Source organism: Furipterus horrens, unplaced genomic scaffold (genome assembly GCF_987537825.1).
Source record: "Furipterus horrens unplaced genomic scaffold, mFurHor1.1.pri manual_scaffold_6, whole genome shotgun sequence".
NCBI classification, from domain to species: domain Eukaryota; kingdom Metazoa; phylum Chordata; class Mammalia; order Chiroptera; family Furipteridae; genus Furipterus; species Furipterus horrens.
Window position 1 is genome coordinate 42,155,816 of NW_028327176.1, and position 23,729 is coordinate 42,179,544.

At 35.9% G+C, this 23,729-nt stretch overlaps 1 protein-coding gene across 4 annotated transcripts in view; it reads left to right on the plus strand.

Annotated features, from left to right (window-relative positions):
* Positions 1-3,253: 3,253 nt before the first annotated feature.
* The window catches only part of SANBR (SANT and BTB domain regulator of CSR), a 57,728-nt gene continuing 37,252 nt past the window's right edge, over positions 3,254-23,729 (plus strand). The window contains exons 1-8 of one of the 4 annotated variants that reach the window (XM_090281348.1): positions 3,254-3,413; positions 4,381-4,547; positions 6,659-6,817; positions 10,805-10,988; positions 11,801-11,894; positions 16,071-16,309; positions 19,493-19,551; positions 20,989-21,149. In XM_090281348.1, coding sequence (XP_090137474.1) covers positions 6,668-6,817; positions 10,805-10,988; positions 11,801-11,894; positions 16,071-16,309; positions 19,493-19,551; positions 20,989-21,149 — 887 coding nt within the window. In that variant the 5' untranslated portion in view covers positions 3,254-3,413; positions 4,381-4,547; positions 6,659-6,667. Of the gene's footprint in view, positions 3,414-4,380; positions 4,548-6,658; positions 6,818-10,804; positions 10,989-11,800; positions 11,895-16,070; positions 16,310-19,492; positions 19,552-20,988; positions 21,150-23,729 lie in introns of those variants that run through there. The other 3 variants (XM_090281347.1, XM_090281349.1, XM_090281350.1) reach the window with 3 other exon arrangements.

Consider the following 23,729-nt stretch of genomic DNA (forward strand, 5'->3'; position numbering starts at 1 on the left):
CACCCCTCCTACCAGTCTAGATGAATGTGGCTTCTTTAAATTCTTGGGTGTTGGACTTCCAAACGGCTCAATTTTCTGATGGTTCTGGTGGTTGTTTTTGAGAGATGGTTGTAATTTTTTCTATGGTTGCGCAAGAAGGCAAAGCGTGTCTACCTACACCTCCATCTTGACTGGAAGTCTGTCTCCCGTTTCTTGTGTGGGGTGTGGAAATAAGGGTGAGCATTTTGCAGCCATTTTGGATGCTATGATGCAAGTTGTGCAGGAAGGATGGCAAAGCAGGCATGCCAGCCCTGGACTACCACCTCTACTGTTATTTGAGAGACAAATAAACTTCTATTGTGTTTAAGCCATTGTATTTTGGGTTCTTTGTTAAAGCAACTTAGTCTGTACTAAACCCAATAGAGGAATAGATGAGCTTACGAACAGAAAAATGTTTCACTTAATGAGGAAGGGAATGTGGATGGAAAACTTTGGTAAAATTGCCCATTCTGTATAAAAGACTAAGAAAGATTCTCCCTTGGGCAAAGGTCATTGAACCTAATGAGTTGGCTCTTTGGCCTTGGAAGAGCCACTTAAACTTTCTCTGACCTTAAAATGAAAAGATGGAAGAAGTTGATTTTTCAAGGATTCTTTCTAGCTCTGTCATTCTTTAAATGAATATCGTTCTAGAAAAGACCTGACAGAGAGGAGGATAAACTTCAAACATTAAGTACCTGAGTTAATCCTCCAGAGATAATATGTGGAACTGTTACAGAAACAGGGGAGTCCAAAAATCCCCAGAGTTTGCTGCTGGGGTATGGGGAGAAGGAAGCAGCTTTCAGAATGCCTCCACATGCCTGAGACTGGTGGCTAGTGTCTTTCTTATGCAAAATTGCTTGGATGCTTCCAAGGCCTCAGGTAGATGGGAGGGGTCTTGAACCAGGGGATGGTATGGAAAAAGCACACAGAGCCTGCGTGAGGTTCTGTGAATGGTCAGAACTGTTTGCAACACCCACAGGGATATATAAGCAGCTGCGGACATTTTAGCTCTCATGTGCTCCCTCCATGTGGCTTGGAGCAGGGGTCTCCAGGCTGCTTTAAGAGACTCTTGCTATGTGGTTTTGAGGAGAGGAGATCCATGCGGTTTGCAGGAAGAAGGCAGTTTACAAGGAGGCTGAGAATCCAGGCGGTTTTGCATTGAGAGCTGGAGGGCACCACAGCACAGAAAGGACCTCCCCAATCAGAATTGAGTGATTGGCAGCTGCTGGTAAAGCTGAACTGTGTTTGGAAAGTAGGGAAACGGTGTTTCTGACCTTCCTAAGACTGGCCAGGTTTGGTAGGGGGGAGGCAAGGATATGTGTTTATGGGTCTTTTAAAGAACATAAGACTTAACAGCAGAAATCCGCAAATAATCTAAATCTATATAACTGTTAAATAAACAATTCTTTTCCTTTTCACCAAACTCTGGTATTCAGAGTTATGATTCTGGCGGTGGGCAATCAGGCCCCAAACTAAACAGCCCGTGGGTTCTGTTTCAATCGGAGCAGCCCAGGGGTTCTGTAACAGAACAACAGCTGGAACAGATATTATGGTAGGGTACAGTAGTAGTGCTCTATTCTCTAATGTGTTTGCTTGCAAGCTGCTTAATTTTTCAACTGATTTCATTTCTTTTTGTTGAACCTTGCTAAAAGCAAGGCATGGTAGCCAACACAAACTTACATTCTGATATTTTCTCAACTACTTCCCTCAGTACTTCCCTCAGAGCTATAGGTTTGATAATCTGACACTTTCCCCAATACATTTGCAAAGAGTCAACAGCTTTCCAGCCTGCAATATGTTTCTACCTGCCAATGCCATGTAGATCTTAGATCTGTTATTATAGCATACCACTTTCACGACAAACTTTCCCTTTTAGGGACTTCACTAAGCTTTTGTAACAAATAGGCCAAAAATTACTGTAGCTAAAGCAAGATAAACACTTTCCTCTTATGTAATAGTCCAGAAGTAGACAGGCTACCTAGGGCCTGTCTACTTCTGGACTATTGGATTACAAGGTAATTCATGGCTTACGTTCCTTCTTTGTTATTGCTCTGCAATCCGTTAGGGGTCCTTATTGTCTTCCTGATTTAAGCTAGCTCACCACCATCACAACTAGGTTCTAGTATATGTGAAAGGAGAAAGAGGAGGGAGAGAGCAAGTAGCCTCACTTTAAGAATTTACTTTAACTGTCCTGGTCAGGTAGCTCAGTTGTTTAGAGCATCATCCCCCTACATCAAGGTTGTGGGTTCTGTCCCCAGTCAGGGCACATGCAAGAATCAACCAATGAATGCATAAATGAGTGGAGCAACAAAAATTGATGTTTCTCTCTGTCTTTCTCTCTCCACTTCCTATCTCTCTCTAAAATCAATTTTTTAAAAAAGAATTTACTTAACTGATATATTTGTGGTACAAAACTTCCCTAACTTTAATGTCCTTGTGGAATAAAAATAGTGAAAGATTTGCAGAAAGTCACAGGCGATACAATGGGAGAAAAAACTGACTTTTTGTACAGTTAACTACTTCATCATCAGATCTCATTATAGTAATTATTCATTTGGATAGGGTTTTACTTTTTCTGTCCTTTCCGATTCTAACATTTAGTTTTGGTTCTCAGAATAGGCACATTCTAAGTGGAAATTCAAAATATGACATGTAGTATTTACCCTAAAAGACTAAGCTTTATATGTCTTACGAAGTTCCCAGTGGTAATCACAATAACACAAGCATGCTGAACCTATTAATGTGAATAAAAACTCAATTTGTAGCCCAGAATCAATTACATTTTTCAAGAGATGCCTCCTGGAAAAGACAATGCTTAACCCAAGATACTGTTAATGCCCCTCATATCTTACAGTTTTGCCGTTCTACCTACCTAACCTGAGCAGCTATATACCCAAGTGACCTGCACCGCCCATTTCATCCTTTCTTTATCCGAGATTTTTTCTCTCTTCCATATTACCCCTTTCTTGTGGACTCAGAGTTGGTCACCTAAGATCAGGTTCCCAGGATCTGGCTGCTAAGAGACAAGACTCTGGGAGGGTGGGGTCCCTGCACTGCGGCAAGCCCGGGAGTAAACACCAAGAGGGGGCAGGGGGAAGGCTGAGGCAACCGCTAGCTGCAGCCACTCTTTCGGCTCCCTCCCGCCTGACAGGAGCTCGTTGCTTATTGGCTCGGCTCCTGTGGCGCTGGCCTGCGATTGGCGGAGCGGTGTTGGGCCTGGCGCTCCCTAGCCCGCGGGCGCTGGTCTCCCAGCAGCTTATAGGCGGGCGGGGTGGCGTGCGAGGGCTGGAAGTGAGGGCGGCTGCAGGTTACGGGAGCCTCAGAGCCCGAGCGCGGGCAAAGCTGGCCGCCTCAGGAGGCAGAGGTGCAGAGAGAGCCGCTACGGCCCTGCAGAGGTGAGCGAGACGCCGAGGGGGCTCGGGTGTCGGCCGGCGGGCGGGAAGTGAGGCGAGGGGCGGTACTGCTGCCAGACGTCGCGGTCCCGCCGCGCGGCCTCCACCCCGGCGGGCCGGGCCAGGCCGAGGTCCCGCTTGCCCAAACGCCCCCCAGTGCAGCCCGCAGCCCGCTGGCCCTGCCTGTCCCATATCCCTTCAACCTGTCCCGCCTGCGCACCTGCCGAGGGAGCCCACCTTCTGTCCTCCCGGCTTTGTCCCTCTGCCCGACGCCTTTGTCCGCGCCCGGAGAGTTTGCGCCCCACGGGGGATGAAGGCGGAGCGAGAGATCGCGAAGGTCTGGAGTGCCCCGAGGAGGCGCCGCCCAGAGACCCCTTGGGCTGAAGGTTTGCAGGGCTGCGGTCTATTCATCCTGGGTTTCAGATGCGATTTTACGTTCTCCTTCACGACGAAAGCCAACTGGCTCCGCTCTCATTTGAGGTCAGGAAGCCTGGACACCAGGTTTCTCCTGTGGTGCCGGATGACTCAGTGCTACCTCCCACCTTCAAAGGTCTTTGACCTTGCTGACCAGCCCCCTGCCTTCCCCACCCGCTGCTTCCCAGCTTACGCCCTGCTTCCCATTTTGCATTTAGGGGAAATTGTTCATAAAGCTCCTCTCAGTTTCAGAAAAGGAAAATCAGATGCCAATCGTGGACCTCTATTGGTCTTAATTAATTAGATTGGTCTTACAGTTACATATAAATACACCAGGTTTGTGGGAATGGGGGAAGAGGACATGGAGTACATTCTTAGAAAGTGTTGTGTATTATTAAACAAATAGAATTTTTTATTTCTGGTAGCACGTTTCAATTTAAAAGTTAACTTTTAAAATATATTTTGTCATGAATAGGAGTAGATTTAGTAGTAGTGTAATTTGAACTTCAAACTTTTTGTCAGTTTTTGATAAGCCTGTATATATTTTTTTTTTCAGAATGGGCAGAATGGGATGCACCGTGACAGCTATTATGAGAGAATTTCTGTGTTATTAAGAACTATCCATCAATGCTATGCCTGACGTAATTACATTTAGACTCTAAGAGATGCTTTCTTGAACATTCATTTAACTGGAATTAATAACGGGCACCCTTTCCTTGCTTGGTATGATTAAGTTGTGTAAAGAAAATATCAACAGAAAAAAAACTTCACATCTAGATGATTTAAATTATTCTTAAATGTGTATATTATATTGGAAATATACATAGTACAAGTTTATAAGTATTTGGTCTTGGACAATATTATTCATTAGCTAACTACTACGCATTGTAGGAACCAATAAATATTTTAGGAATTTTAAATAATTTTTTGGAAATGAAAAAAAAGTACCCAGTTCCTTTCCCTGAATCCTGTTTTAGACTGTTTTCTACTAAGGCCCAAACAAATGATTTAAAAATATATCTCATGCCCTTACAGACATCTCAAATTGTGTGGTATGAAAAGTGATGATGTTCCAGGCACACAAATGGAGTGGAGTTCTCTAAAGCCTATTTTCAACTGGGCTCAAGGCAGTGATTTACAATTATTAAAGTAATTCTTAGAACCTGGCTGCTGTGGCTCAGTGGATTGAGCATCGGCCTGCAAGCTAAGGATTGCTGGTTCGATTCCCAGTCAGGGCACATGACTAGGTTGCACATCAGGTCCCTAGTTGGGGGCACGAGTGAGAGGCAACCACACAGTGATGTTTCTCTCCCTCTCTCCTTTCCCCTCCCTCTAAAAAATAAAATAAATAAACAAACAAATAATTTTAAAAATAATAATAATAGTTCTTAGAAAATTTTAGTGCCAATGATAGACAAAATAGGAGGAGGAAAAATAATAATAGTAGTAGTGGTGATTATTTATTTACTGAGCACCTTTTGTATGCCAGATAGTGTGCTGGGTGCTTTATATATTACTGTTTAATTCTTACAATAACTCTAAAGGTATATATTATTTTCTTTTATTATAACTGAGACAATTGAAAGTGTAAAACTGGATGAGAATGAAGATCTGACTTTCTACTCATTTTGTCAAAAGTGTACTTCATGGAAAAGTTGCTGTCTCTCCTTTTATCTGCCCCATTTATCTTTATGATTTGTTTAATCTGAGGATGTGTGGTATGGTTATGTGGCTACTACAAACAGTATATAGTCCTTACTGTGTCCTAGGTAGCTCAGTTCATATATCCTCATAAGTATGTGGGCTAGCCACTATTTTTTGTTTTATAGGTGAGGAAATTTAATACCTTAAGTGGTAAAACCAGATTGAAAATTTGGCTCCAGAGTCTATACTTGTATTCACAACGCGATTCTTGGCCATTAACAGGGTAACTCCCTGGTTGCTAAAAAACTATGATTTTAGAGTACATAATGTTTTCCTTTGTTTTTAATGCTCATGCAGATACATGTAGGATAACATTATATTTCTACCACCTAATGGTAGATGAAATATTGCCATTTGTGACAACATGGATGGATCTTGAGACTTATGCTAAGTGAAATAAGTCAGTCAGAAAAAAAGCTAAGAACTGTGTGATTTCTCTCATATGTGGAATATAAAACTGAAACTCAGACACAGACAGACAACAGCATGGTGCTTACCAGAGGGAATGGGGTGGGGGGCCAATTCTGTGGTGATAGAAGATGATTTGACTTTGGGTGGTGGGCACACAATACAATTTACAGGTCATGTATCAGAAATGTACACCTGAAACCTATACGACCCTATGAACCAATGTCACCCCAATAAATTTAATTAAAAATATATTTTTTTGTATTACACTTAAAAAAAAAACAACTTTTATTTATTTTTAGAAAGAAGGGAAGGGAGGGAGAAAGAGAGGGAGAGAAACATCAATGTATGGTTGCTTCTCGCACACCCCCAACTGGGGACCTGGTCCACAACGCAGACATGTGCCTTGACTGGGAATCGAACCAGTAATCCTTTGGTTCTCAGGCCAGTGCTCATCCACTGAGCCACACCAGCCAGGGCTGTATTATACTTTTAATCACATATTTATCTATTTTTCCATCCTATCAATCAATCCATTAAGTCATAGTATTAAAATACTATTATATATGAAAAGTTTGAGTGATATATTTTGTGTTTATTTTAGGTCAGTTTCATTCCTTTACATAGTAGCAGATAATTTTTAGGAATGAATTAAAACTGATATATAATGTTCTGAAAACATTTGGATATCAGATGTAAATACATGTCTTCTCTATCTCTAGTTCCTAAAGATGAGTCGTGGGTATTCAGAAAACAACAATTTTATGAACAATAACAACCTAATGGTGTTGGACATGATCCTTTATCCATTAATCGGAATCCATCAGACCATTAACTGGGAAACTGTGGCAAGGCTTGTGCCTGGATTAACACCCAAAGAGGTAAATAACAGTCTCACAGATATCTCCTGAAAAAATCAGAAAGCGATCAATTTCTTTATTCTTTCTTTTTTTAAACCATTTTTTAATTTTAATTTTTATTTATTGATTTTTAGAAAGAGAGAAGAAGGTGGGGGGTGCAGAGAGAGAGACATCGATTTGTTGTTCCACTCACGTGTTCATTGGTTGCTTCTTGTATGTGCCGTGACGGGAGACAGAACCTACGACATTTTGTTGTATCTGGACAGTGCTCTAACCAACTCAGCTACCTAGTAAGGGCAAAAGTGACCAATTTCAAGGAATAAATAGTGAGGGAGAAAAAAATATTTGTATTAATTTTATCAATAGAGGTTTTCCTGTAAAATTATGGGTAGATAAAATTTTTGTAAATAATATGTTATTAAACCCCTAATGCTATGAGTATTATTCAGACCTATTTAAAGGAAAATACTTAAAACTCCCAATACTGACTTAAATCATTTTATCATAATATACAATCAATTAAATGAGCTCTAGCAATACTAGGTATAAACACACCTATACCACCATAAACCTAATTTAAATTTTATAGACACAAGTGAAAACTAAAAGCAACACAATTCAAACTAATAATGCTCACTTAATGTGATAAGTTTAGTGTTTTGCTGAAATTAAATTGTTAATTATTACACAAATATTGTGCAGTCTGTTGTGGCACAGAATTTTTTGCATTCAACCATTACTGCCATGTACCATTCAAAGCCTTCATTATTTCTCCACTTTCCTCTCTTTGACCTACTAATGAAGCCTTACATTGCAGTGACATTACTTGCCTTCCCTTGACATTAAATGCATCTCTTCTCTACCAAGTTCCTTCCCTACCTTTGTCCTTTTTTAAAATTATTCTTGGACAATATAAATATTTCTTGGTACAAACTTAATTGTAAACAGACAGCAAACCGTGAAATAATCTATCATCCTGATGATCTACAGGATTTTATTGTTATTATACTCAGAATTAAAACTTAATCTAAAAATTTTATAGGAAACTCTTTGATTTCTGATCTGTCCATGAACCCTGGTTTGAGAAATACTGACCTCAGAATTTTTTCCGTCAAAAGGAATCCTGCAGTGGGTGAATCATCTCAAAGTTCTAGAAGTAGAAAGGACATTAGTGGTTTTCCCCAATATATTTGAAGCATTTTCAACTCTGCCTGACCTGTCATATACATTCAATAAATACTGTGAAACTTGTGAACGAAGTTACACTCTCTTCTTTTACAACTGAAAAAAGAGTACCCAAAGGGATCACTTGCCCCCAGTTATGTTATAAGTCTTTGAGGCAGAGGTGCCTCACACACCCTAGGCTCGGTTGGAAGCTGCTCTGTCCAGCAGAGTCTTTGTGACCACCGCAGAACAAACTTTTACCCAGGACACTTCATTATGTCTGGGGGAAGGGAGGTATCAGCTCTCTCTAGTGGAGAACAGCAGCTAGATCTCCATCCCTTATGCCTTTTATTGAGAAGGATACGTGTGGGAGATACAAGATCAAAATTCATAAATCACCAATAGCTTTCAGGTGCCTAGGTTACAATTGATAATAACTGATTACATGTTCCAGTACAATGGATACAATGAATAGTCTGTGCCAGGGTCTATCAAACATCCTGACCCCACACTGGCACTAGGTACAAGGCTTCATATACTCCCTGCTAGAGATTGTTTATACTTAACTAAGAGACAAGGGAAAGCAGAGCAAGTTCTAAAGCATAACAAGTATTCTTCGAATCCATCTCCCATGGAAACCCTCTGAATGGTTTTCAGGTATGTCTCCCACGCAGCCATTGTTGAGACTTAAAGACAAGCATAACCAGAATGCTGGCGGCAGGTCATGCTCAGGCCCTGGCTACAATTCCCTAAACCACAAGGAGTGGTTCCCTACAAGTCTTTGTGAAATGATATTGACACTTATATTTTAAAGTATATATCATTCCCTAATTTATACATTTTCACCTTTTGGAGTTTTACATGTTAGACTTTAAAAGTTAAAAGAATAATACAGCATCTCTATATTTTTATATAAGTTCAGCAAGTCTAGGTATTTGTTTGATCTCTTTATGCAATTTTTTGTGACTTTAAAAGTAAGTTTCAGGCATCATAATACTTCATATTATAGACTGTAGCATACACCTCCTTAAAATAAGGACATTATTACATCACCACAGTACCACAATCAAACATAAGAAAATAACTCCACTAAATCATCTAATATCAACTGCATATTCAAATTCACCCAACTGAGGATTTTTAAAATTAAATTTTGATTATGCTATTACATTTGTCCCAATTTCTTCCCCTTTGCCCTCCTCCACCCAGCGCTCTCCACTCCCTCAGGCAATCCACACACAGTTGTTCATATCCATGGGTCATGCATGTAAGTTCTTTGGCTACTCCAAAGAACTGTATTTACATCCCCATGGCTATTCTGTAACTACCTATTTGTACTTCTTAATCCCCTCACCTCTTCACCCATTCCCCCACACTCCCCTCCCATCTGGCAACCATCAAAATGTTCTTAAATGGGGTGGGCGGGGCAGGGGAGAGCAATGGGGGAAAAATGGGACAACTGTAATAAAACAACAATAAATTTTTAAAAAAAGGTTCTTCATATCCATGATTCTGTCTCTGTTCTTTGCTTAGTTTGATTTTTAGATTCTGTTGTTGATACGTATTTATTGCCTTTTTAAAAAACAATTACTTCACTTTTCAAATAGGCATTTTTTTGTAGTAATTGTGTAAATAATCCTTACTGAAAATAGTGCTTTGTATCTAGTGGGTAGTTACTAAATATTTGTGTAATAAATGAATGATGCCATACCCAATGCATTATTCATTTACTGTGTACATATACATGGTATATATATTTCTTCTTTTGCATTTCCCAGACTACTTAGTCTTCTATGGAATTTACCATCCACATTGATGTTGATGAGATTTAAAAACAGATGCTATAGCAGTGTTGTTTGATCAATACCCACAGTAAGAAAGGTATTTTATGTTATGACCCAGAACACACATAGAAATGACATTTTTGTGAAGGAGTACCTCGCTTAATGCGCTCTTGATATTTTCTAATCCATTTTATTTTATTTTATTTTCATTTACTAATCTGGATCTTCTCAGTTGATTTCATGACTTAACTAATGGTTAAGGGAAAACACTGTACCACAACAAACTATGTCCAAATATGTGGCAATGAAGTATTTTGTGCCAGGTGAACCTCACTGTTAGTAGGACCAAAGTTTTGTTATTTTAACAGAGAAAATCTAGTGTCACAAATCAGATACTGTTTGGTTTAGTTTCCACTGAAGGTTATAATTTGGTCTTATTCTTAGTGGAAACTCAGTTAATATAAAAATATTGGCCAAGTTTTTACTAAATTATTAAAATTGTGAACTGATCATAGTTGCAGACCACAGGGAAATATGGCTAATAAAGGCATTCTTCATTTTTCTACAAGAGCATAAACATACTATGCCTTTGGGTTAAAGTGTTGTGTTTTTTTTTTTTTTTTTTTAATTCTACCCAGAATTTTTTTAAAAATTAGTCAGTGGCTTTTGTGTATTGAAATGTATGCTCATTTTTCAGTAGTTACCCAATGGCTAAATATTCACTTACAAAAAATAATTATAGGCCCTGGCCAGGGTAGCTCAGTTGGTTAGAGCATCATCCCCATATACCAAGATTGCAGGCTTGATCTCCAGTGAGGGCACATACAAGAATCAACCAATAAATGCATAAATAAGTAGAACAACACATTGATGTTCTCTTTCTCTCTCTCTCCCCCGACCCCCATCCCTTCCTCTATCTAAAATGAATAAATAAAAGATTAAATAAAAGATTATAGAAAAGTATCTTTAATTACCTCAATAGTAGGCAAAAATATATCTCCTCATTTTTTAATTAAAAAGTCTCCCAGACCTGCATTTTCTGCCTTTCATATCATTACAGTGTGCAAAAAGGTTTGAGGAACTGAAGAGCAGTGGAAGCTCACCTGTTGACAACCAGTATAGTCTCCTAATGGCTGGAGAGAGTCCTGTTGAAACTTTAGCCACATATATCAAATCCTCACTTCTTGAAACACAGGGAGAATTTCAGGAGACTTCAGTTGGTCAGGATGCAGTTTCCAAAACAGGTGAGGTTTTAAAACAAAATGCAGTGTTTTTCCTTATAATTCTGTAAAATAATTATGTTTTATTTATTTGAAGGCTAATGTAAACATTAGTAGAAAAATCTACTAGTGTTTGTATCTTCCTAAATTTTAGAAATTTGTCTTTTCTATATTTGAAAAAAAATTTTAATGTTAATATACAGGTCAAATACTTTTACCAAAAAAACCTCTACCAAAATTTACTATTCTAATCTGTTAGCCTACTTACGTCATAAATTTTGGATTTGACTTATAACTTTTACTTAAGTTGTTTTTTTGTTTTTGTTTTTGTTTGTTCGTTACTAAGAGAATCTTGCTTGATTCTGTTACCTTTTTTACAGCTATACATTATTGCAGTCAACAATAGCTTCAGATGACACAGTGGCAGGGTAGAAGAGATATTTCCACAATTGCTTTGGAAATAATTACTAGTTTTAGAAACCCTTATAGGGAATTATTTTAAGCTCAGCAACAACAGTCAGTATTGATGTAAAAATTTACTTCAGGAAGAGAAATTTTTACTGTTGGCTTTTGAGCATTTGACCCTGTCTGTGCACACCATATCAGTATTTTTTTAATCTTTATTGTTATGTTAGCAATTTATTATCCCTTGTTTGGACTGTTTCTTCCATAGACCTTTGGAAATATTGAGAGTAGTGCCACCTGATAAAGTACCATCTTTAGCCTTGGAAACCATGCATTTACAGTATAACCATTCAATAAGTGAAAATCCATTCTGAGCTAGAAATGCTAACCTCCCCCCTTTGTTTTTGTATGTGTTTGTTTCTGTATTTAAGGAAGACATAGTATAGCTTCCACAAGGAATTGTTCTTCAGAAAGTGAAAATTGTACTACTCGTAATGGTGGAGAAAAGACTGAAGAATCTGAAGGGTAGGAGGCTGGTTCTTTGCTAGATAAGATTTAATATGACTATCAACTTTATAAAATATGTGATTGGTGATTATCTACATCAATTACCATTATTTAGGAAATATCACAATACACAATTGCTGAAACAATTGAAATCAGTTTTGAAGTTCATGAGTTGAACTATAAATAATTGTTTAATAGCTAAACATATGGCTTCTTTATGTTATTTATAAATTGGACATTTTTATTTTAAAAATTTATTTTCATTTTGTGAATATTAGAAATACCATCTATTAACATAAAAGTTTAAAAGTAAAATTTTAAATCCAAAGAAAAATCTGTCATTAGTTCTCCAACTTTATTTTTAAAAAAACTAGTTATGTATTTTAGAATGACATAATTGAAAATAATAAAAATTAGAAGACATCTTTCAATATATTGCAAGTTTTGATAGTTTTGTATTGTTTCGTGTATTTCGCATACAATTAACTGCACGTATTTTAAGTATTCACTTTGATGAGTTCTTTAAGTATATTTTATTGATTATGATGTTAAGTATTGCAATTTTTTTCTCCTTTGCTCCCGTCTGCCCAGTACCCACTTCTCTCCAGCAATCCCACCCCCCTTAGTTCATGTCCACTGGTCATGCATATAAGTTCTTTGGCTTCACTCTTTCCTATATTATTGATAACTTCCCTATGTCTATTTTGTACCAACCAATTTGCTTCTTAATTCCTCCACCATTTCCCCATTTCTCTCCTTTACCCCTCCCAGCTGATAACCCTCCAAATGATCCCGATACCTATGATTCTGTTCCTATTCTGGTTTGCTTAGTTGGATTTTGTTTTTATTTTTTAGATTCAGTTGTTGATAGTTGTGAGTTTGTTGTCATTTTAGTGTTCATAATTTTGATCTTCTTTTTCTTAACTAAGTCCCTTTGACATTTCATATACATAATAATATGTGATGATGAGTTCCTCAAGCTTTACCTTGTCAGGGAAGCACTTTATCTGTCCTTCCAGCTTTGCTAGATAGAGTAATCTTGATTGTAAGTCCTTGCTTTCCATCACTTTGAATACTTTTGCCAGTCCCTTCTTGCCTGCAAAGTTTCTTTTAAGAAATCAGCTGTTAATCTTCTAGGCACCCCTTTGTTGATAACTCTCTGCTTTTCTCTTGCTGCTTTTAGGATTCTCTCTTTATCTTTAACCTCTTGCATTTTAATTATGATGTGTCTTGGTGTGGTCCTTTTTGGGTCTAGCTTGTTTGGGACTCTCTGTGCTTCCTGGCCTTGTGTGTCTATTTCCTTCAGCAAATTTGGGGAGTTTTCCTTCATTATTTTCTCACATAAGTTTTCAATTTCTAGCTCTTCCTCTTCCTCTATGGTTCAGATGTTGGCATGTTTAAAGTTGTCCCAGAGGTTCCTAAGCCTCTCCTCACTTCTTTCAATTCTTGTTTCCTCATTCTATACTGATTGACTGTTTTTTTCTTCCTTATATTCCAAATCATTGATTTGAACCCAAGTTTCCTTCCCTTTACCACTAGTTTTGTGTGGATTTTCCTTTGTTTCATTTAGCATAGTTTTCACTTCTTCCCTTATGCATATGCCATACTTAAGGATATCTGTCAAGTCTGTGAGCATCTTTATCACCAGTGTTTTGAACTCTGCATTTGTTAGGTTGGCTATCTCCTCATCGCTTAGTTCTCCTACTAGAATCTTGATCCATTCCCCTTTTGGCCATACTTTTCTGTCTCCTCAATTTGACAGGCTCCTGTGTTTGTTTGCCTTTGTGTCTTAGGTAGAGCTGTCACACCTGTTACATTGTAAGGGGCGGAGCCTTAGGTGTTCGTCAGTACAGGGCAACCTGTTTCACCACCCTGTGGCGCTATGTTGGGGGGAGGGGTCTGAGAGGGAGCTATGCCGCCTGCCCAGCACTCGCCCCTTTTCCAGGCACCTCTCCCACTTCCACACTGGACTGGCGCCCCTCTAGCTGTTGCCCTGGCTGTTGTTCCCAGCATGGGTGGGTCTGTGGATGTTCTAGGACCATGTGGGCCCTTTAAACAAGCGGACTCTGCTGAGAGACTGGCAGTTTCTGCCTCCATCCTAACCCCCACTGGTCTGCACAGTCAGGAGCAATGAGGCTTGATTTTCCCTGGTGCTGGGACCGTGAACTGCTAGGTCCAGTGAGGAGGAGCTGGGAACGCTCCCCAGGTGTCCTTTCTGACTTTTTAAAACATGTGACTGCGCTTTCCACCGGCCTGCTGCCGCCGCCAACACACTGCATCCTCTCTGCCCCGGCTCTGCCCCTCCTGCCTGTCTGGATGAGTATTTCTTTTTTATATCTTTGTTTGTTGGACTTCCATGCATCTCGATTTTCTGGAACTTCTGGTTGTTTCTAATTTTGAGGTAGTTGTATTCCTTCTTAGTGTGGAGGGAGATGCAGTGTATCTGTCTAGACCTCCGTCTTGGCTGGAAGTCTCTTGGAGGTGTTTTAACAAATGGGCTCACCATGTAACCATCATTCAAATGAAGCTGTAGAACATTTTCATTGTCTCTGAAAGTTCCTTTATGTATATTCGGTTCAGATAGTTTTTTTTAATAACAATTTTATTGCTACATAATTTACATACCATAACATTTATGGTTTTTGAAAAGGTTCTGGAAATGTATGGTAGTGATGATTGCACGACAATGTGAATGTACTTAGTGCCACTGACTGTACACTTAAAAATGGCTAAAATGGCAAATTTTATGTTATGTATATTTTACCACAATAAAAAGGTCACCCTTTTAAAGTAATTTTTAGTTTATTCATATAAATTTTTTACATAATTTTTTAACGGATACGTTTGTTTGTATGGCAGGAAAATTATATCAGAGAATTTCTCTACTGGAATTATCTAGTATTTCATGTTGTGGTCCAAAAAGCCACAGAAACTACATGCTTCGTTGTACCAGCAATTATCTTATTACTATTTTAACCATAATTTCTTTGGAATAACAATTTGCAGAGAGTTATTTAAATTCCTTTGACTTTAACAGACTGTTGATTACTAATCCTTTTTCTGGTAGTTCAATTTTACTTCAAATGTATTTATTTACTTTTAATTTTTAATTACACTTGACATTCAGTATTTATTTTTCAATTATAGTTGATATTCAGTATTATATTTGTTTCAGGTGTACAACATAGTGGTTAGAACAAATGTAATTTAGAACTTTATCAAGTTGAATTAAACACATCAAATTCCTATTGTGTAGGACAGTGTATCTCTTCCTTTTGTAATTGACATGAAGGCACTTGTGGATCACACTAATATTTCTTTTTGAGGTAATATAATTTTCAAAGGATAGTAAACTCAAAGAATATAATTTTGAAGCAATCATTTTGATGTATTATCTAAATTTATCCTCAAATTATTTTTAAAATATGTAATTAACCACATTCTAGGCTTAACAATTCTTTAACTATGTTTATTAATTTATATTTATTGAATGCATGGCAAGCTTTCTTACTGTTAAAAATAAGTTGCCATGCTAATTTTTTTATTCTTTAATGATTAATTTTAACTTTTTTCCTGCTTATTACTAGTAAGAAAATTTTCGTCATCGTCGGCAGCCGTCCGTCTCGAGAGACGATGGTGTAGCTTCTTAAGAGTCCATCTGCACCGCCGAGAATGGCTGTGCAGTCCGACTCGGGAGTGACATGGTAGTATCTGTCTCCTCCCGTGTTGAATCGACATCTTGCGATGACGCTGAAGCTACAGAGCCTGGGCAGGGTGATATGGAGGGTCTGCTGTTGCCCATGCAGCAGACCCTAAGAAAATTTTAGTATTTAACTTTATCTCCTTGCCAGTCTCATAGCCATATAAAAGTGCTGTTTTTTGTTCATCACAAGAATTAGAATCTATTATTTAATTTTTTTTTTGGTGACTTGGTATTGTTTTTTTAAACTTTTTAACTTATAACTTGGAAATAAAATATATAAACCCTGTAAATAATGAGTCCCATAGTAAAAATATTTTGTTTTATTAAGTCAGTAGTTTAAAATTATTCATAATCTGACATATGGAGCAAAGTAGCAAGACACCTAAATCCTATAATACTGATTTGTGATCAAACCAAAAACATGTCAATATGCTTGGCTCTTCTTCTAAAACTCTTAATAATTTTATTTTTGTGTAACATTTTTTATGAAGGCCAAATATGGTGATCCATGTATGTGATGAAGCAAAAAACTTGAAAGAAGATTTTATTTGCCCACGAGATCTTTTGATATCAGAAATGAAGTACTTTGCTGAATATTTATCTATGGATGCCCAGCGCTGGGAAGAGGTGGACATTTCAGTTCATTGTGACGTTCAGATTTTCAACTGGTTGATAAAATATGTTAAAAGGAACACTAAGGAGAAAAAAGATTGTGAGATGCCCGCTTTAGGTAAAAGAAAATATATTACTTACTTTGTAATAATTAAATTCGTGTGTCACCTGGTAGTTGCTTCAGGCCAAACATGAAATGTGGAAAATTGCTTGAACATTAGGATTTATACTCAGATTAGTAATTACCATTTAGGAAAATGATACTTCAGCATTTTTAGTAAATTATAATGAATTTATGGCAAATGGACAAGTCTTGAGATCAGTTGTTCATACTGTTATGGTATATGTATCACTGGAGTCCTGTAGGATCCTTTTAGAGAATCTACCAGGTCAAGACAATTTGCATAATAATACACAAGATTTTTTTTGGTGTTATATGTTGACATTTGTTCAGATGGTGCAGAAATAAAGGATGGTAAAACTTACAGTTTTAGCACATATCAAAGCCAGGGCACCAAACTACTCGTGGTCACTGTATTCTTCAGCACCATGTGCTCATAGTAAGAAGGAAAAAAAGAAGAAAATCCAGTCACTTGAGAATGTCCTCGATGAAGCAATAAAATTTTTAATTTTGTTAAGTCTGGACCCTTGAGCTTACGTCTTTTTAATATTCTGTGAGATGACACAGGAATTGTACTTCTGCTGCACACCAAAGTATGATGGTTGTCTTGAGGAAAAACACTTGTGCAGTTGTTTGAGTTGCAAACTAAACTAGTTGCTTTTTTTAAAAAAGTAAACCATTTTCAATTGAAAGAATGACTAACAGACAAATTATGGTTATTCAGATTTAGGCATTTGGCAGATATTTTCTTGAAAATGAATTAAGTAAGCTGATCAGTTAAAGGGAAACAACTGCTAGTATTTGTTGCCAATAATAAAATTCAAGCTTTCAAGTGAGAATTAAAGTTTGGGAAACTTGTATGTGCTTTCGTGTGCTTGACAGCTTCTTAATATTGAAAGTCTTTTCTGATGAGACTTGTGTGTGTGTGTTTTTTTATACAGTATTCCCTCACTTATCGCAGGTATTACGTTCGAGGACCCCCCCCCCCCACGATAGGTGAGAATCCGCGAAGTAGGAACCTTACATTTATTTTAGTATTTATATATATTTTAAGGCTTTATAAACCCTTCCCACACTTATAAACCATTCCCAGTCCCTTATTAACCTTTCCCACTCCCTTATTAATCTTTTCCACACTTTTATAAACACTACTTATGTTCTTAAACATATTCTACAGTCTTAAAACTACATAACTTTAACAATACATATACAGTATTGCAAAATCCCACGATATAGCGAAAAATCTATGATAAATAATTAAATATAATATTTTTTAAAATCCCATGATACAGTGAGGCTGTGATAAGCGAACCGTGATAAAGAGAGGGACTACTGTATATATATATGTACTGTACAATGAAATGTTTCAACATTTGGAAGATTTACATAACTCATTGAACCAGTATTTTCCAAATGACCAATGCATGATGTTAGAACAATCATGCATGGATTAAAGATTCAAGTCACAAGATAAATCAATGGATTTTGAGGAAACATAATGGAAAAGTTCATTGATATGATTTCAGATCCCATTACAACTAACCTTAAAGTACCATTTGTGAAGTTTTGATGTAACATCAAAGAAGGCTACTCACATATTGAATGTAGAACCAGATATGAGAATCCAGTGGCTCTTCTATTAAGCCAGATATTGAAAACATTTGCAAAAAATGTCAAACAGTGTTTTTCTCACCATAATTTTTTTCATTTTTTAAAAGTTATTTTTCATAAAAACATATGAACACATGAGTTTATTCTTTTTAAATGAATTAATATATTTTTTCTGTTTATATAGATATAATCCATACAAACAAAAGCTCTTTAGGAGTTTCAGTTTTTAAGATTGTGAAGGGGTCTTGAGAGCAAAAGTTTGAGATGATAAGAAGAATAATTACTAAGTAATCTTTCATTGGGCATAGAATTGTATAGGAACTTGCATTACTGGTTTAATAAAGTCCATGCATTAGAATTGCTACTTACATTGGTACCAAAATATCTCTAAACTGTTTATTAGTAAATGAATCTATACAGATAGTATAAAAGTTTTCTGAGGAAATTCAAAATTTATTACATTTTAATGATTAAATGGAAAAGGATGCTAGTGATCCTTAAATAAAAATGACAAAATTGCTAAGTCAAAAATTTCAGCCAATCAGAATCCAGAGATTTCAGATCATCCAGATATGATATGTATGTGTGAAGTAAAAATCAAAATATATAGGGAAAAAAACTATTGTTTGAGCCAGCAAATTTAAATATGTAGTAAAGGTAAAAGAAGCAAAACCAGTCACTGTAACCTTTGACTTTAAATCAATGAATAGAAATGTAAACTTTTATAAAAGCAATGTTTATTCTAACCTAGAAAACTACCAAAATGCTGAATTAAATCTCTCATAATGTACACATTGGGTCTTATCTGCAATGGGATAAGGAAATTACAGTTTCCTGAGGAACTTATTCACCAGCTCCTTCCTCCCTTCATCATTTCTATTTGAGAATCTTTAATCTACAATTGTTATTTAAGGAAAGATTAGGATTGCTTATTTTAATCATTGTCTGTGTCATTATTTAGGTGGATTGTCTTTAATGGTAAAAATCAGGGTTCTTTTCCTTAAATATACCTCATAGAAGATGACTTAGGTTTGCTAAAACAATAGCATTAGCTGGCATACCCCTTTCCCTGGTTATGCCTCTGAAGGCTCACTCAGTCTGCCTTCAGGAAGTAACTTTAGCACTTCTGCAGGACTAAATTTTATATTATCTTTCAGAATTATTTTCATTAAGAATTTGTTCATAACATGCATTGCAGTACTTTTGAAATAACTAATAACAAGGGCGCTCATTAATCATTTAAAAATTTTTCTCACTGATTTTTGTATGATGAATTATAGTCTCAATTTTAATTATCTTCTTTTCTGGCTTAGTTAAGGACAAGTTTACATATGTCTTATCTTTAGCTGGAGTCCTTTCACTTGATATGACTCTAACTCCAGGGCAATTTACTTTGCATTTTCTCTATACCCTAAGTTTGAACACTGTATTTTCTTTCTTTGCTATATAATGTAAGCCATAGTAAGATTATCTTAAATTGTTCTTTTAAGTTGAGAAGGAGCGTTTTCTAAGGAGATTGAGGAACAAATCAAAAGGAGAATTTCCTTCTTTCTTTTTTTTTTTTTTTAGAGCCAGGAAATGCCATTTCAATTCTTATTTCTTCAGAGTTTTTGAAAATGGATTCCTTGGTAAGTATTAATAAAAGATCTAAATTCCTCTGTTCGTCCATGCTTGATTTAACATTTAACTTGATTTTTTCCTTCAAGTTTTAGAAAATTCTAAGGCATCTTTCTGAAATAATTGTTGGTTCAAGAATGTTATTCCATTAGAATAAACTGCTCATGTTTGAAGGTATTTTGTTCTATTGTGAAAGGGGTTGAGGCTACTACATAACATTTGTATATTAAAATTTGTATATAAAAGCAAGCAATTTATCCTCAAGGAGTAGCTCTCTTTTGTATTAGGTGAAACTAAACAGAATTAACTTTACCCTAGAAAGGAGTTTGCTCTCAAACCAAATTAAATGAAAATTAATTGGAATATATTTGTTTCACTATTTAATTTTTAAATGTTTCACTAAGTAATTTCTTAACGCTAATTTGTGTCTCTTATTTACAGTTGAGCAAATTAAGAGCAAATACCCAACTATTTAACAATATAATTTTGTATGTGTAAATCAGATGCTCATGTCTGTTGTTTAAGAGTAGTTGACTAAACATAAAAGCACAATATATGCATATACATACATACCAAGCTTTAACATTAAATATTTTTTTTCTTTTTATTTAACTTATTCAAATTTTTTATATGTTTTTATGGTTTTACTTTAAATAAATATTTGCTCTTAGTCCCTAATAAAACTACACAGTGCAGAATACTCCTTTGCTCTGTTAATTGATGTGAAATTTGTTTGTTTATTTGATAGTTTGGGGTTTTACTAGTTCCCTATATTCTTTATAGTCCCTTCCCCATTCAGTTGCTGATATTAATTGCTGCAGGGAAAGGTTAGAGAAAAAAATAAATTAAAGGAGTTCTTAACATTTGAGTTTTGAAGTCTAAGCCCTAAAGGGTAATTTTTATGCCATAAGCAAAATATTTTGAAGAATACATAATTAGCCAATGCTAGTTTTCCCCAGAACCCAAATCCACCTCAAAAAGTAAATAAATATACCTTCAGGTTGGAGAAAGGGAAGGAAAGTCAGAGAGCAAGCACAACAGGACTAAGAAAACCCTGAAGTGACTGAAATTATGTTTTGTGCTACTTCAGAGAAATGGAAATTTAAAATTGTAACTAAGTTTAGTGATAGGAAGTCAGATATCCTGTACACTTGAGTTTGTGGACTAAGATTTATACTTGACATAAACATGAAAGATGCTTATTGCATCTTTAAGAAGTTTGAAAATGATTTTTCTAGCTATTTATATATGTTTGTACAAATTTGACCTACTGGAATACTTTGGAACAGTATAGATAACCCAAACAGACAAAACCCAGACTGTACCTAGCAGGTACCTAGCAATACATGTATAAAGCTTTTAATGAATTTTATCTTTGAAGGTACTGATATGACATTACACTTCATGCTACTATTTTTATCATTCATTTTCTCTTCTATGTTTTTTAGGTTGAACAATGTATTCAGTATTGCCACAAAAATATGAATGCCATAGTAGCTACCCCATGCAATATGAACTGTATTAATGCAAATCTTCTTACACGTATAGCTGATCTGTTCACACACAATGAGGTCGAGGATTTAAAGGACAAGAAAGATAAGTTTAGGAGGTAATTTTTAATTTTAAATCTAGTGTTCCTATTAGAAAAAATAATAATATTTTTATTTCATTTTAGTAAAATATTTTATTTTAGATTATATTTAGAAATATATTTCTGTTTTCTTATAAATTAAGTAAAATTTATCCAGGGCCAATTGCTCAAGTTAAAAATTAGTAATTAAATTAGTGTTTTGTATAATGTACATGGCAAGCTTATTGTGGCAGTGAATTATGTGAAGAATTATTAAGACAGGCCTTAGTATAAAGAAGAGTGATATGAGGTGGGGTCATCAGTGGTCATATCACTTAGGGGCTGTTTAGGTCATAGCGAAGATTATATACTTTATTCTAAGTATGAATGAAAGCAGAAGAGTAGCATGATCTGATTTGTTAAGAAATCATTTGACACTGACCAGTCTGCCTCAGTTGGTTGGGTGTCATTCTCCAAAGTGAAAGTTTGCTGGTTCAATCCCGAGTCAGGGCATATGCCTGGTTTGCAGGTCCCCAGTTGGGGCACGTATAAGAAGCAACCAATCAATGCTTCTTACATCAATGGTTCTCTCCCTCTCTTTCTCCCTCCCATCCCCTCTCTCTAAAAATAAATAAGATCTAAAAAGAAACAGAAACAAAATCATTTTGGTTGCTGTGTAGAGAACAGATTACAAGGAAATAAGGAGCAAAGAGACCTATTAGGAAGCTAATGCAATAGTCTGGTAAGAGTCAAAAGGGTTGGCACTAGAGTGAAAGCAGTGGAGCTAGAAAGAAGTAGATAGGTTATTAGAAAGAGTTGACAGATTTTCAAATGTAATGATGTAGGAAGAGAGAATATGTTAGGGTAATTACTAGGTTATAAGGTTGAGCAAGTAAGTGGATGATAGTGTCATTCAGAGAGTGGCAAGATTGAGGTGAGGGGAATCAAGAGTTGTGTTTGGATCATGTTAAAATTATTTAACATATTTTTAGACATCAGGTAGGATGGCAGGTAGGTAGTTGGACATACAAGTCTGAAGTTCAGGTAAGAGGTCAGAGTTTAAAATAGAAATTTAAGAGTAGATGAGGTTTGAAAACATGAAACTGGATGAGATTTCCTAGCAAACCCTCCTTTCTCCACTCAATTGCAAGTGAATATATATGTGAGGTTTGTTTCTGAAGTCTCCTTTTTGTTCTGTTGATTTCTTTGATGATACTTTTATCAGTAGCAATTGTCTTAGTTGTAATAACTTTATAATATTTTCTGTTATCTAAATTCTCCAGCTTTGCCTTTCTTCGAGATTGCTGTTTTAGTCATTTTAGGTTTCTTGCATTTCCATATAAATTTTATAATCAACCTACCCATTTTTTCTTTCTTTCTCTTGTGCACACACACATACACACACCTGCTAGAATAATATTGAGCCTGTAGATTTGTGAGAATTTGACATCTTAATAATATTGAATCATTCGGTCCATGAACATGGTATAATCCTTTATTTATTTTAGCAATGTTTTAAGATTTTTAGTGGAGAGATATTTTTCATTTCTTATTAAATTTATTCTTGGGCATTTAATTTTTGGGTGCTGTTGTAAATGCTATTTTTATTTATTTAATTTTCTAATTGTTAGCAAAAGAGTATTGATAAAGACTATCCAAAATTTAGAGGTTCAACGGAGGAGTGTTGCCAGTGAGGGACCTGAGAAAAAGGAGGCAGTGGGTTGAAGGAAAGAGGGTTTCAAACAGGAAGAAGTAATTAAGTGATCAAATGTGTAGGATGCTGCCACGATATAGAATAAGATGAGGACAGAAATGTGACCAGTTGGATTTAGATAACTTTTTCCCAGATGTTTTGCTCTGAACAATTGTTGAAAAATTTAGTAGTAGCTATTAGGGATAGGTAGGCTCAATAATGGATTTTTAAAAAATATTAGATTATGTTTATTTGATGACCAGGATGATTCATGAGAGTGAGAGGAATTGGTAATGTAGGAGGTCATCCTAGAGTTTAGTCCTTAAGGGAAATGAGACAGAGGGGAATTTCCAAGAACAAAATACTTAAAAATGGGACCAGTGTCCTAAATCTGAATCTAGCCTTTAATAGCAGATGTCACACGAGCAAAAATGGAGACAGGATAGTACACTTATAATTAATGGCAATTAGTTTAATTAGAATTAATTTATTAGAAGATTTAAAGTTTAGTCATTTTATGCATGAAAATAAATATTAATATTTATTGAATGCTTAATGCTTTATCTGGCATTTTTAAAAAAATTATCTCATTTAACCCTCCTAAAAACATGAATTTAGGATTATTAACCTCATTTCATGGATGAGAAAACAAGGTTAAGAGAGATTAAGTGTCTAAAGATTACATACTGAGATATTAGTAGACCCAGAATTATTAAATTTCCAAAATCTTCAATCTTGAATATTCCAGTAACAAAGGGCTTAAAGAGGTAATATTTAGTCTTATTTTTCTTGTGAAAATACATTCTTGATTAAGCTGTTGTTATTAGGAGGTTTATTTACTTAGAACATTAAAACTGTATTATAAATTTGCAAAGATAATTTATTAATCTTATTTTCTACATGTGCAGATAGATAATTTGTTTTCA